This window comes from Camelus ferus, chromosome 7 (genome assembly GCF_009834535.1).
Source record: "Camelus ferus isolate YT-003-E chromosome 7, BCGSAC_Cfer_1.0, whole genome shotgun sequence".
Lineage (NCBI taxonomy): Eukaryota > Metazoa > Chordata > Mammalia > Artiodactyla > Camelidae > Camelus > Camelus ferus.
The window spans coordinates 569,030-584,032 of NC_045702.1; the positions used below are offsets into that span (position 1 = coordinate 569,030).

Sequence of the window (15,003 nt, forward strand, 5' to 3'; positions counted from 1 at the left end):
AGCCTCAGAGCCATCTGAGACCCTGTCTCCCAGGGTAGAGTCCTCATTTGCCACAAATAAAACTTAACTCACAGCTCTCACATGCATTTTTCTCAGTTGACAAGTGAAAAAGAGGAAAGTTTTGAGATGGTTTTGAAGCAGGCTATTGGTGATTTACCCATAAGCAGGAGACCCGTGCTCAGTTTGAAGGCCCTGTAGGTACCGACTTTTACACCAGGACTGCAAAGATGGGGAGAACATGCCCTAGATGCCTTTCGTTAGTACTTTGCTCGTGCGCTTAGACACTCTGTGTCCAGTGATGATCAAACTGACCCTGGGGATTCCCAGCAGGAGCATAATGTTCTGCTTCTGGAGTGGAGGGTGGGAGTCATGCAAAGCATCCTGTTTGTGTTAAAAAGAGGTGCACGCCTTACATGCAGCATCATGTGTGTCCAGGTGTGCTTCACGCTAAAGAGTGAAATGACTTGTCACTGAGTAGAATTGATGCCCGGACACATGCCATGTCTCTAACCCCTGATGGCACCGGGCACATCCTGAGCCTCGCTGCCATGGGCCTCACTGCCGTGGGCAGGAGTTGGCTCTGCAGCAGTGAGCACTGTGCCCTGGCAGGAACGTACTTGGACATGGGCGGGGCTGCAGGCGACAGCTTTGCCTACAGTCTGATGTTGTTGCGTTACTATCATTGTATTCAAATTACATATCTTGCTGGTCTGTGGTGATTAAGAGAATGTAATACAGAACTTTTTCTTTGCTAGTTTTGTAGGAAATTGTGAGATTGATTTGGAGATCAAGCGATATTTTTGTAGAGCTGGTGTGCAGAGTATACAGGTAAGGTTTTTAAAGTTTCATTGTCTTCTCAAATTCTCTATGCTCTATTCAAAAAAAAAGTTGTGAAGTTTTTATTAACTCAGAATTTCTTTGAAGTTAAGTTTTTCTTCATAGGTTATACTTGAGAGAAAACTGAAGTCAGATGCTCAGAAATCACTAAGAACATCATGCACCCCCTCCTCCCATCAGTAAGTGGCCTGTGGACTTGTTTTCTGTCACCTACTTTGGTCTCTGTTTGAATTCAGATTCACGGTACCATGCGGGTGATCCTGGAGCCGCTGATTGGAGACATGCCCTTGGTGGGAGCTTTGTCGATCTTCTTTCCTCAGGAAGCCAGTAAGTCCACCTTTATCTCCTTTTCCTCCAGCTCACTGACAAGCATGTGCACATACGAAGAATATACAGAGTGGAGGAAGAGAGTTTAACTCACTCCATTCCCTTTCTGGAGCATGACTCCTATGTGTTTTCATCTCTTTATGCTTAGTGGAGGGCTTCACATCTCTTGGTAGACGGTTTTTTTCCTGATTACAAAAATAAAGTATTTGCTACAGAAAATTTGAAAAGAGACTTTTAAAAAAAACAGTGGGTGGGAACTAACATTCAGCACCTATCACTGAGTAGGATGTATAGATATTTACTCATTCAGTCCTCATAGCTCTGTAGTTACCTACTCACACAGTTTCCTTTTGCCGGCCAGGAACTGAGTCTGATTTGTCCAAGTCACAGAACCATGAGTCTGGGCGTCTGCACCTGGCCCAGCCTGGCTGGCAGAGGTGCTGTCCTCAGGCCCCCAGGTTTCCCCATGGCCCCCGAGCTGGCAGTGCGTGAAGCACACAGACACGCCCTCAGTTTTTGAAAAGTCACAAAGATTCTTTTTGACTGAATTATATTCTAACACTTTGATAAACTGTGGTAAATAGTATCATTTCACATTGTTAGGTATGTGTGGTGTTCCATTTTTGGTTACAAGGAGTCAATACTCATTACTAATTAGGCACAAAAATAAGAGAACAGAAATGTTGTTCCCACCTAGACGCTCCCCCCACCATGGCCTCACTCCTCCCCAGTGACCCTGTACCTGCATGGCTGCTCACTTGGGCTTCTGCAGCCTTCAGTTGGCTTCCTATCTGGCTCTGTCCTCAGAAGACGTCACCACTAGCGTGTCTTCCCAGGTGCACACTGACCCCCAGGGGCCGGCTCTTGCTTGCAGACAGTCCTCTGGTCCAGGTGAGGTCTGTCTCCCCAGCCCTTCAGGCTCAGCCCCTGCTGACTGCGCACGGGGAGTCACAGTGCACGGTAGTGCCCCCAACCCCATGTCCCTTACCACCCCCTCGTCCTCTCTCCTCTCCCAGAGCATTGCCCTCCCCTCTCTGTTTCTCCCCTTCCCGGGACACAGGTAGTCAGGCCCTCCTTGGCACCCAGAGCCCTGTGCCTGGTCGCTCCTGTCTCCTGAGCTCTTGAAGCACAGCCGCATCTGTCTCCATACAGTGGAGTAAATGTCTGATGAATAGGTTGATCTGTTCTGCATCTGTCTCTTCACCAGATGCCACCTTTGTAACCTGTGACGTGCCCTTTCTGGAGGCACCATTAGCATCATGTATGATTTAGAATGGGGATATTCATTTGTATAATTTGATTCAAATAACTGAATACAAATTATTGTCTTCAGGTTTTTAAAATACAGGTTTATCAGACCAAGTGAGTGGCACTTTTCTGTATAAAAATATAAGACTTAAGTGTCATCACTTTGTTACCACTAAAATTATTATTCGCCTTTGCTTTTTATTGCTTAAATAATTGGCTTATTTTGAATGTACTTTAACAACAGAAAACAACGTAAAACTCAAAAACTATTAAGGAACTTCTGTGTTAAATTTTAATTTACTAAAATTTTGAGAAATGAGATTTATGAAAGATTTAAAATTCATGGATTTTTTTCCGCACACACAAATTGTTTAAAAGCCAGAATGTTTAAGAAAATCACTTTATTAACAAGTATAAAAAGACTAGTCTCTAGCAAAATGCTAAATAATTTCAGTTTACAGGGAATTTTTAACAATTTACAGAAAGACCTTTTTGTCAGTTTAGAATGTAACAAAATTAAAATCTGTAAGTCTTACTCTTTAACTTAGCAATATTCTTCCTTAGTTTGGATCTTCCATAGGTGTATTTAGTTTAAAAACTAACATTGTAATATTAACTTCCAAGTGAAGTTTTAGTGCTCAGAAAAGAAGGATGAGGCGATGAAAGGTTGAAAATCTCGTGTCCTTAAATGGTGAGTTACAATCACCAAACACAGGGTTCGGAGAAAGGGGACTTTTTCAGTCACTTCCATCTGGAAACTATGAAAACAAAGCTCCCTGTTGGTGCCAGGTCCTTCCTCACTCCAGGGAAAGACGGGGTTTTGACCCTCCAGATGACGTAGAGGTGAAGACTTGGTCTGCTTGCTGGTTTGTCTAGGTTCGTGTTGATAACATGCTGCTTGTTTAAGAAAGAAACTGAAAGCACGTGGTGTGCTGGGTTTGTGGGGCGCAGAGAAGACAGGACGGGCCACACTGAACTGCTCTGGGTCACGTGGTGGAGGCAGGCGCCACCCAGCCTCCGTCTCCACCCGGGTTCTTCCTCTTCCTTGATCTGTGTGCTTTGAACAGATTGCAGTCTCCCCTCAGTGTCTGCAGGGGACTGGATCCAGGCCTCCCTTGGATTCCAGAATCTGTAGATGCTCAAGTTCCTTATACAAATGGTGTAGCATTTGGACATGACCTGTGCTCATCCTCCTGTGTACTTTAAATTATCAGTATACCTAATACAGTAGATTCTGCATAAATAGTTTAAAATTCAATGTAAATGCTATATAAATAGTTGCCGTAGTGCTGCAAATTTAAGGTTTACTTTTTGGGACTTCCTGGAATTTTTTTTTTCCAGATAGTTTTCATCCGTGGTTGGTTGAATTCAAGGATGTGGAACTGGAACCTCAGATGTATTTAATTTCTTTAAGCCCCAGTTTCCCCTTTCCAGCAGCACCTCTCTGGGAAGATTAGAGATGAAGATGGAGCGTTAGTGGGTGTAAAACACTAAGTGTACAGTACCAGGCCCCTAGTGTAAGTCTTCAGGTTTTTAAGAAATCCAAAGTATTCCTAAATGTAGGGTTATTATTCTGGTGGAGTCTGACACCAGAAGTCAAGTATTGGTGAGCACAAAAGTTTGGATGAAGGTTCTGGTACTAGCCGGGGCGACCCAGCTGGACGGGTCGCAGGGAGTAGGTGGCCACCTGCACGCACTAACCTGGCAGACATTGGGAGTGTCTGGGCACGCGCGCTCAAGGGTGTTCGGGAGTCCTTGCGTCACCTCTGCATCTGTCGCAGGAGTGTGGAGTAGGCTGGACTGACTCAGGAGTTCTTTTCTGGAACTTCTCCAGGGCATGGTCTGGGACTTGCTCTGAATGTGGTTATCCTGGGTCTCTGAGCCACAGGTTGAGTTTCTTCACCTGTGAAATGGGAATAGCATCTTCATTTTAGAGTGACTGTAAGAAGGAACCAAGTCCTCCCAGCCAGGACTCCAGTGTTGAGGAACCTTCAGCAGAGGAGGGAAAAGGAAGGGCTTCCTTTATAAACAAATTAGCATATTTAGGTGCCTCATGAAGCCCGTGCTGGGGCTGCAGTCGCGGGTTAGGGACAGAATGGAACGTGGGCCGTGAGCGCCGGGGCCGCTGTCCCTCTCCCGTGCTGTTCTGCCTTGGCTTCGTCCTTCTGTTGCTGAAAGATGGGCCCCCATCCCCGACGAGCCAAATAACCCAGAGACAAGGTCTTCGAGCTTAGAAGAAAAGAGGCAGCTTTATTACTTTGCCTGGCAAAGGGGACTCCCAGCAGGCTTGTGCCTTCAGAACTGTGAGCCCGTCTTGGGGTTGGGGCTTTAATGATTATATAGCGAAGAAACCGGAGAGAAAAAGCGGGTATCTATCAACAAGAGCCTCTGGTGAAGCTTCCTTCCGAATCTTGGCGAGTCTGTCCAGCATCATGGGACTGTCCACTGGTCTGGAGTGTCATCAGCACGTGACCTTCTTTATCTGATCAGGCTCATTAGGCGCCAGGAGGGACTTCGGAGGGTCTGGTCACTCTCCTGAGGTTGTTGTCCGGTGACTCCCTTCCTAGGGGGATGACTCAGAATCCAAACATGATTGTAAATTTCAGTTGCCAGAGTGAAGTAAAACAAACAGGAAAATTAATAACTCCAGCTCTACTTGTAACAATGGGCCTGGGCCTGGGGCAGTGTCCGGTCAGATTTGCTGACCGTTTTAAAAGTAAACGGCAAGTATAAGGCCAGGAATTAGCCTAAGCGCAGCCATTTTATTACTTCTCTTTCACTTCTCTCTGTGTCTTCACTCTGTCCTTGCCTGCCCTGTTCCAGCAGCACCCAACACGGGCCCTTAACCCCAGACCAGGAGTGGAAGGTCCAGTGTTTGAACAGGGCTCCCAGAAACCAATTCCACAACCCTTGGCGGGCGGCAGGGAGATGGAGGGGCAGGGCCGGGCAGACAGGCCTGCAGGGCTGCCGGACTAAGGAGGGCCTGGACTTAGACTGCACGTTAAGACTGAGAGCACCTGGGGAGCTACGGGGGTGTTTATAAGGTGTTCTCTGAGCCTCCTGGATCTGGAGTTTGGTGTCTTAATTACGTTGGAGAGTCTCGTCCCGTCAACGTTGTCCAGGCGCACTTTCAGTGGCCCTTGGAGAGTCTTGTGCGAGAGAGAGTACTGCATCTCTGTGGTCTGGGCCTAGGATGGTGTCCCCCCCGCCCCCAGGGCACAGAGGGTGGGTTGTCTTCCTTCCTCTCAGCTGCAGTGGGCCTCCTTCTTTGTATCCTCCGGGGAAGGCAGGCCTGTGTCTCTCCAGTAGCAGCTGCCCCTCCCTGGCCTCTCCCTGCAGGAAGTCCTGTCGGCTGGCACACCACATGGAGTGTGTGCTGATTTCTGTGGATTCCATAGGGCCCCTCTGGCTGTGCTGCCCTGGGGGCTCTGTCACCTCAGCTCCCTGTGCACTTAGGAGGGATGCTCTTCCCAGTTTCCTGCGTCCCAAGTAGGGGGTGGGAGTCCCAGGAGCTTTACGACGTAAGGAAAGCATTTGTGACCTTTACCACCAGCCCAAATAGGCATTTCAAACACTCTGGAGAGGAACAGGAGCCAGCAGTCTATATTTTTAACCAATGTCCCACACAGGACGCCTGGCCCTGGCATGCAGTCTGCTGCAGTGAGGGTTGTGGTTGCTGCCTCCGTAGCGCCATCCGCGGGTCCCCAGGGAGGCTGCGGGTGCAAGTCTGAGCTTCCGTGGATCACACGTGCGCTGGCGGTGCGGTTGCAGTGAGACCGCGTTACTCGTTGCTCCTCACAGGAGAGCATGGCAGCCCCACGGGTGGTTTCCCATCATTGGGAAACGCGTCTCACTGGCTCTTCAGTTTCCTGAAGGAGATCTCAGTCGGGGGGGTGCAGGGAGGCACTAATTTTAGCTGTTTTTCCAAAGCACTGCCTGGACCTGCCCCTCCCAGTGAGCTCCTGCCTGTGTCCCCACACGTGGGCACTTATGCGCTCACACTTTCACACAGTCACTCACACTCCTCTCCCCCTGTCCCCCACCCCTCCTTCGACCCCAGCCCCTTCTGGTGCCCCCTCCCCACCATGTGCCTTCAGGGCCTTGAACATGGGGGCCCTTGGCCTGGGGCTTTCTTTCTTGTGTTCAAATCTCCTCTCTTTCCAAACCCAGCTGAGTCCTTCCTTCCATGAATTCTGCCTCTGCCCCCCCACCTCACCCTGGCGCTTTGTTTCTCTGAGCTTGGGTAGCGTCTCTTCATTTTGACAAGGGGCCTGTGAGCAGGCCTCAATCTCCTGAGACTTTATTGTCTAGTGATGGTTGCAGTCCCTTCCCAGAGGTGGCTCCCTGAGACGGCCCTGGAGGTTTCTTTACTCTTTCTGATTCAGCAGGATTGCCCAGGCTCCCGGTAACAATTTTTGCCCCAGGCCTAGATTTCTTCAAAATCCCCTGTCCTTTAAGTGGAAAGTGTGTTTGAGATCATGATCGGGGTGCCGGGAGGTTCTACTTTCAGGACTTGTTGAAATAGTTGCTTTTGAGTTTTGATCCAGATGAATCCTAACCCTTCCCGTTCATGTTTGTACTTCCCAGTTTTGTTACTCGGGTGTGTGGGTGGTAGAGGTTATGCAGTCTCGCCTGACATCTTCTACAAACACAAGGCCCAGGTGATTCTATTACATGCAATGCTCGTCTTCATAGGAAAAGCAGCGTTTCTAATCGGTGCTTTTTACCTGTCCACATCAATTTAAGAGACTCTCAGCCAACTATGTAGGAATTCTTCTCAGTTAAATGCCTGCTAGAAAAATGAGCAGAAAATACAAATGTTGAATGAACGGAAGGAACATGTTCCGCCAACATCAGGAAAATGCAGATTGAAAGAGTGGTAAAGTACCATATTTTAACTACCAGAAAGGCTGATTTTTAATGTCTCTCTTTGATGAGAGTATAAAAGAAAGGATATCTTCCTACACTTTTGCTGTAATATAAATTGATACAGTATTGGGGCAACTAGGTGGCATCTATCACATAGAAAATAAACACATGTCTCTGACAACTTCCACTTTTGGAACACTGGTCTCCACATGCATGTAAGAACATGTGGTAAAAAGATACTAAATCACTACTTACAATAAAAGAGAAGCTGTAAGTATTCTAAGTGCTCATCAATAAGAGAATGGTATATAAATAATCACATGATTTTACTGGAGAAAACTATGAGCTCAAGAGACAAAACGAGAGCAGGCAGGCCATCTGCACACCGACAGGGCCGGCGGCCTCCAAGTTCTCCTGCGTGGGAAACGAGGCCCAGGACAGCATTATGCAGGAGCCCGTCTGTTTGTAAAGAAACACCTGTGTGATTGCATATGATAACTGGAAATAATTTGTATGCGTAATATTTTTGCCCTTTTCTCATTACAGCTTTTAGAAATTAACTGGACAGGACTGACTAATCTTCTCGACATCCCTGGGTTGAAGTAAGTACTCCGTCCCGCGCTGTAGTTCGCCTGTTGGTGGTGCGGGGTGCCTTCTGGGTGTCGTGAATACCCAAGGGCATCCCTGGGCCTTTTCCACAGGCCCTCGGGGCAGTGGTCGCAGCGCATCTGCGGCTCTGGGCCCGGACGAGCTGTGGGAGGACCGGTGAGGCTGGACAGGGCCTTTCCGTTTGCCGTTGGGTGTTTTCCAGTTTTGATGTTTTAGGAAAGTAGTAGGCTGTTAATTCCTGTAAGTGAACTGTTATATTTTGTTTGTATTTGTTTTCCCAGAAAAATAAGGCAAACTTTAAAAAGTTTTCCAACTGTATGTTTCAGAACTGTCCCTTTCTGGGTTCTTTTCAAGCTGTGCTACCTCCTCTGCCCTGGTGCCTTGATCCACTCCTTGGATGGGTGGCAGCCAGGCCTGGACCTGGGAGCGCACAGGGGCTCCAGGAGCCGGGTTGCGGGGCAGAACTGAGTTCCTCCATCAGGTCACTGGGAGTCCCTTCGTCGTCTGTGCAGTCTGGTGTCTGGAGCACAAGGAGACGTCCCATGATGAGTCTGTGAAGCTGTCAGGCGCACGCCCTGCTGTGTCCCCGCCCCCATGTCCCAGGGTGGAGGGCGCCTGTGACAACCCTGCTAGTCCCCCCCCCCCCCCAAGGCTGGAAGCTCTGAGCTGCAGCCTCAAAGCCTGCTTTTGCTGGCTTCACTATTGTAATTGAAGGTTAAAATGCATTAAATATTGGTTTAAGTTTCATGTGTTCCCAGTGGACACTTGGCTAATCTCTGAATTTTTTTCCTCTAAAATAGCTTAGAAATTAAATTTGAAAGTCTTGGTTTCGGTCTGTTTTTTCTAATCTTAACGTATTTGTTTATGTCCCTGAAATGACCATTAGAAAGAATTTTATTTTGTTTCATTATCAAGGAAAAATTAAGACTTTACTAAATTGAGACATAGTCTTAATAAAAGTCTCTTTTAGGTACTGCGGTTTATTTGATGTAGAAAAGTACTGTTATCTTTAAAAGATCTTTGGAAAGAAGGGACAACTTTTTTAAAGTGTTGTTAAAGTGTCAGTAGGGATCCTTGGTTGCAACAACAGTTGCAATTCCCACAGTCTTAATTAAGTGAGTAAATAAATACTGTTTTTTAAAGCCAGTGTATTCATTCACCCAACAAATGGGTACTGAGTGCCTGCCAGGAGCCGGCCGCCGTGCTGAGTGCCGGGTGCAGCTGTGGATGGGCGGCCAGATGCCTGTCTTCTGGAGCCCACGTTCCTGGCTCAGTCCCCAAGAGGCCTGGGGCCTCGTTTGGGTGACCTCAGCTGCAGCCAGGTGCTGGTGTCCAGGTGGTGCCATGGGCTCTCTGTCCAGTGCCCAGCTCTGTGTTTCCACTGGGGGCCGTTTCCAGCCAGGCACTTGCTATGAAGGAGCAGCTTCCAGCTCCTGCGCTGCCGGCAGGGCAACCTCAGGGATCAGAGCCCCTTCCCACTAGCTCGGGCCAAGGCTCCAGGGCTGACTTCTGTTTCTCCGCCCTTCCTTGGACAGATTCCCAGGATTTTGAAGGTCAGGTCTGGGTCTTGTGCCCACCTGGAGGGGAGTCAGAGAAGTGCTTGAAAAAGCTCCAGTGAAGGGAGGGGGTCCCTGAAGAAAGAACTGTCATCAGAAGCAGGGGAAAGGTTCTTGTCCCACCTGGGGTATCAAAACACCCAAAAACCAAAACTGAAAAAAAAAAAAGAAAGAAAAGAAGCAGCAGCAGGGGAAAGGGAGCAGGTCCTGCTGTCACTCAGGGCAGAGGGGTGTGCACTGGCCAACCCCTCTCAGCGTCGCGTGGAAGGAAGCCTGGGGTCCGTCAGGCACCCGCTCTGCAGACAGCGTCAGGTCAGTGCCTTTGGAGAGCCAAGGGCAGGTGAGCCCCGGGCCACTGCTTTGGGGCTCAGACCCCGTCCTTCAGTTAAGCTGGGTACACTCATGCATGTGTGCGCCTGGAGATGCAGACACTCGTACAGCTCCGTTCCACTTTGTGATTTTGTATGTAGACAGGCTCTTTTTATGCAGTAATAGCTTCTCACTATTGTATTGTACATAGATTTTTACATACACAATACATATATAAACCATTCTTACATAAGCAATATATAGGATTACATATATCACTAAAAATATTCATGTGAAATAAACACACCATTCAAAAATGAGGTTATGAATTAAAAAATGAGGCTATGGTTTAAAAGGGATATATTAAAGTATCCCTTTTAAATTATACATATTTATATGTGATTTGTAATTATATAATTTGTATTTTTATGTAATAAAATGTATACACACATACTTAACATAAAACTTGGGCTACTATTTCTGACTCAGAGACTTTCTCAAGTAACTCACAGCTGTGGCAAGCCTTGTCACAAAATTACACATTCCATAACTTTGAACATAACTTAATGAGGTCATGCCGCAGGCTTTACAAAATGAACATTCTACACGCTGTTTGCACTGATGACGAAGCAGAGCTCAGGAGTGTTATAAAGTGGCAGTGACGCCTGAGTCACTTCACTTCACCATAAATTTTAGCTGTCCTGCTGTTTTGGGGGGCAGAGTCCTGACCTGAGTGTCAGGGGTGTAAGAGGAGTGAGACTGGGGCTGGAAATCGCCGTCAGGTGATGAGCAGGACGGTTTGAAGGACTGGGAGGGCTGGCGGGAGGCTTGGCCACAGGAGGCTGCCCCTGGGTGAAGGACAGCCCTGCTCCGGGCACCGGGCAGCCCTCTGCTGGGTGTAGGCGTTGTGGGGGCGGCAGCTGACTCATCACCACAGCAGCTAAGGGATTCTTGAAACATTACATCACCAATGAGGGGTTTTGTGTTTCAACAGACTTTTCAGTATAAATAAAACCAGTATTTTGGAGGGAAACACCTGTAGTAAGAACAGGTAAAGCTTCAAAGGACCACCTCCACCTCTGCTTGGTAAGCGCGTATCCAGGGTCCGCCAGCTTAACTCTCTCCATCCCTTTGGGGCGTTAACCCTGCTTAACTGACATCTTCACCCCAGAGCGGTGCTGTCTGGGGTGTGGCTTGATTTTCCCTCGTTGGACCGAAAGTCCTGAGCTGAGGCCCTCAACTTGCAGCTGGGCTCGGGCATTGCTCCCCGATGACTGTAGGAAGTACTGGTGAGAAGAAGGGTTCTTTCAAGGCTCTGCAGTTCTGATTCAAGGTGTTCTTCAGTAGCAAGGAAACCTCATTCGTGTGTGCTCTCAGAACTGTTGTCACACACGTTGCTTAATTCTCACACTGACCCCAAAGAAGAGACAACAGATGAGTTAGGTGTATGTTTCTTTAGCCTCCACGGTCTTCTTCATGCTACTGAGTTCTTTGTGCTGGGTGTGTAGTATTTCAAAGCAATTGCAGGGTTTAGTACCCAAATAAAGTGTGAGGAGGGAATGAACTGTACATTTTTTTGCTTCGTTGGGAGCTCTGCACACGTAACCAGAGAGAGAAATCTAATGTAACGAATGTGGGCTGAGCGAGTGGATGCTTATTTTGGTTTTCTCTCCACTTTTATGGGTGTTTGAAATATTTTATGTTAAGAAAGAAATTTAACGAAGTGTGTCTTAGTTTTTCAGTATTAAATCAGTATAAAGTTACATCAAATGTATGAGGTGTTATTTGGGACACTGTGAAATGTAGCCAGAATATGACCTCATGTCCTCAGAATAATCCGAGGTAAGTCACTGTGGCAGTATCGCATCTGCATTGCAGAGCGGCTGTTTCTGAAGGAATCAGACAGCTTTGGCCATGTAACTCGGACGTTGTCTTGTTTGTGCTGAGTTCACTGTTGGAGGTGAAACTAGCCGTGAAGTGTCTGATGGTTTATTCTCGTTCCCCCACAGTGGCTTGTCAGACACTATCATTCTGGACGTCATATCGAACTACCTGGTGCTTCCCAATCGCATCACGGTTCCTCTGGTCAGCGAGGTGCAGATCGCACAGCTGCGGTTCCCTATACCAAAGGTAAGCACCCCGACACTCACAGGTAGGCTGGGCAGCTTTTCACATCCCTGGGTGTGGTGATTCCTGGTGTTTCTCCTAACGGTAACCTTGGCACGTGGCCCTCCGTGCAGTGCAGGGGCTCGTCCTGCCTCTCTCCTCAGGAGACTGGCCAAGGGACGTCTGGTCTGAAAGCTTCCAGAGACTGAGGGCAGTTCCAAAACCCCAGCTGTGAAGCTCAGAGGTGCTCCTGGGGCCTACTCCTGCAGGTGTTGTTGCAGATCGTAAAGGACAGCTGTGACAACTGATTTATCCACTTGTACGTACCCAAGTATCACCGTTTTCTAAGCTGGGACTTCGCACCAGCTCCCTCTCAGATGTGGCAGTGTGGCCACCGGTGGGGTCACTGGGTGAGCCATGTGGCAGGGGCATTTTTGGTGTTACAGCTGCCCCAGATGGGACGGGAGGGGATGGGCTGGGCTTCAGTCTCTTCACCTGTAAATTGGGATGATACCTGGCACACAGAGGTCGGTCACAGATACTGGAGTTGCCCTCCTTTGAGTAAACTAAACAGCTTTGTCCCAGGACTGCGAGAGCTTGCCAGTCAAGGAATGAGATTCGTCTGCTGCACACGGAGGACGTGGTAGAGGGATGGTCCTGCCCAGTTAGTGAGAGCGCCTCCTACATGGGGCTTCGCACCAGCCGGCTGGTCTGTCTCCCTCACCGTGGGGGCCGCCTGTCACGTGTCTGTTACTCTCCTGCAGAAGGTCTTGAGCTGGCCCTATTTCAGTGTTTGTTTCCTGAAGAGGAAGTGGGCGGTTACTCTGCCTCTGCCTATTGCTCTTACTAGTTAAATCAGAGCTCAATGACAGTGCACAAATCAACACACACGGTGAGCATTTCTGCATTTCTGTGAAGTAGCATCACCCAGTCATTTGTGCCCAAATTAGTTAGTGTTGGCCTTCAGCAGGTCTGAGGGGACACCACATACAAGACAGGGGTATCTTCTCCTTAATTTAGGATTCTCATCTCTGAAAATGCAGGGCTGACTTTCCACGTAGAAATCCTGTGGTCCTTGGCCATGAGGCTTGTTACTCTCCGAGCGCAGTGACGTCTGAGCCCTCCCAGACCTGACCCCTGTAACTGTGGGTTAAAGCCATTGCTGCTCAGTGTGTGCCAGAGTATCTAAGCTTTAGATGTGTGAAAATATCAACAGTGAATTTTCCTTGTTAAGTTTTTAGAAGTGTATTTGTGAAAATGTGTATCTTCCTGTGCTGATTGGGTCAGGAGTGTTACCTGGTAATTTTTTCAAACGTGTTTGTGAGGTAGGATGCCCCTCCTCCAAAGGTAACTTCACATTTGTGTTTGCCTTGAAAGAAATACAAGTGGATATTTTTTACTTTAATGATTAGACAACATTTTAGGGGAAAAAGAGAACTATGTGTAAAGTCTGTGAGTGGTATGTATGTCACAGCTTCAGTGTCCCATCCTTGAAGCAGGTTTAGTGGCAGGCCGTCATGGGCTTGTTCTGAGACTGGATGGGGTCATCCGTGCACATGAGGACTTGGTAACGAGCTCGTGCATCCTGTACTGCTGGTTACCCTTACGTGTCTCTGCAGTGACCGCTGCTGTCTCCACTACCAAGACACAGGACTGTGGTCCTGCCGCTCCACCCCGCCCTGCCCAAGCTGTTGCTCTGGGAGCTGCGCCGGGGAGGTCCCTGGAGGAGTGGGGCTCACGCTGGCCCTGGGCTCTGTCCCTTAGCCCTGCCCGGCGCTGCGCAGCTGTGCTGTCTTTGCTGTGCCAGGAGGTGCCCGTTTTGTTCCTGGCATGGCTGTGGTTCCGTCTGTTGGGAACCAGCGGACAGTATGCTTTGTGCTCCTTTCCAGGGTGTCCTGAGGATACACTTCATTGAAGCTCAGGATCTTCAGGGGAAGGACACTTACCTTAAAGGACTTGTCAAGGGAAAGTCAGACCCCTATGGAGTTATTCGGGTGGGCAACCAGATCTTCCAAAGCAAGGTCATCAAGGAGAGCCTCAGTCCTAAGTGGAACGAGGTTTACGAGGTGAGCCTGTCCCCGGCCCTGCCCATGCCGTGCCACACCGCTCTCCCGTCCCGCCCCACCCCGCCCCGCTCCCGCCTGCTTCCTTCAGGTGCTTGGTCTCACTCTTGCTTAAAGTTCCCATCTTTTGAAATATGTACCTGGTGTTGCTGCCTCGCAGCACTCTGTTAGGCCAGCACGCAGAACTTTAAACCTTAATCACATGGAGCTGTGACAGGGAGTAACTAGCACAAATCGTATACAAGAGCGAGGTTCGCTGTATACTGTTTTGTGAACTTCCATTTGGTGTCTCTGGACGTCCCTACGCGTCAGTAAATGCAGCCGCTCAGTTGAATAGGCCCCATCGTTTCTCTGCCCAGAGCGGTCTCGGCTGTCTGGTTCAGCGTTATAACCAGTGCCGCACCAGTGTCATGGGACAGATTTGTCTTGACTTAGCCAAGCTCCCCCAGATAATGCTCCTCAGAGTGGAGCTGCGCATCCAAAGTTACCTGCGTCTGAAGGGACTGACACATTCGCAGGATTGTTCCTCAGAGAGGGGTGCAGCTCATACCCTACCAGCTTCCCTCCTCCCTGCCCGGTCTGTGGCCAGATCTCTTTATGGTGGTGGGTGGGTTACTTGTGGGTCGCAGGAGGCCAGCACTGACTGCAGCTGCTGCAGGACTAGAGAGATGTCCCAGCCTGTGACCCTGTCCTGGAGCGACAGGACCCCAATACTGAGGACAGACACAGTGGGCTGTGACCATGCGCGCAGATGTTTCACAGTGACCCCCAGGCGTCCAGCAGTGTGTCAGGACTGCTGGTGGGAAACCTCAGTGCCAGACAGCTTCTCACCATGGGGGAGAACCGCCCCAGTGGTCTCCACACTTGACGGTAAAATGTGAAATAACTACGATTTTTAACCTTCCAGGCTCTGGTCTATGAGCATCCCGGACAGGAACTGGAGATCGAGCTCTTTGATGAAGACCCGGACAAGGATGACTTTCTGGGAAGGTCAGTCCTGTGTGTGATTTACACTGTGCTTACATATTGGAAAAATAAACATTGATTTGTTTACTTACATTGAACAACCAGTACAGCTG

At 48.8% G+C, this 15,003-nt stretch overlaps 1 protein-coding gene across 1 annotated transcript in view; it reads left to right on the forward strand.

Annotated features, from left to right (window-relative positions):
- ESYT2 (extended synaptotagmin 2) overlaps positions 1-15,003 on the forward strand; it is a 70,973-nt gene that overhangs the window by 30,627 nt on the left and 25,343 nt on the right. Inside the window, 7 exon segments of the mRNA XM_032482965.1 lie at positions 756-828; positions 1,074-1,148; positions 1,150-1,164; positions 7,828-7,883; positions 11,765-11,885; positions 13,751-13,927; positions 14,832-14,914. Coding sequence (XP_032338856.1) covers positions 756-828; positions 1,074-1,148; positions 1,150-1,164; positions 7,828-7,883; positions 11,765-11,885; positions 13,751-13,927; positions 14,832-14,914 — 600 coding nt within the window.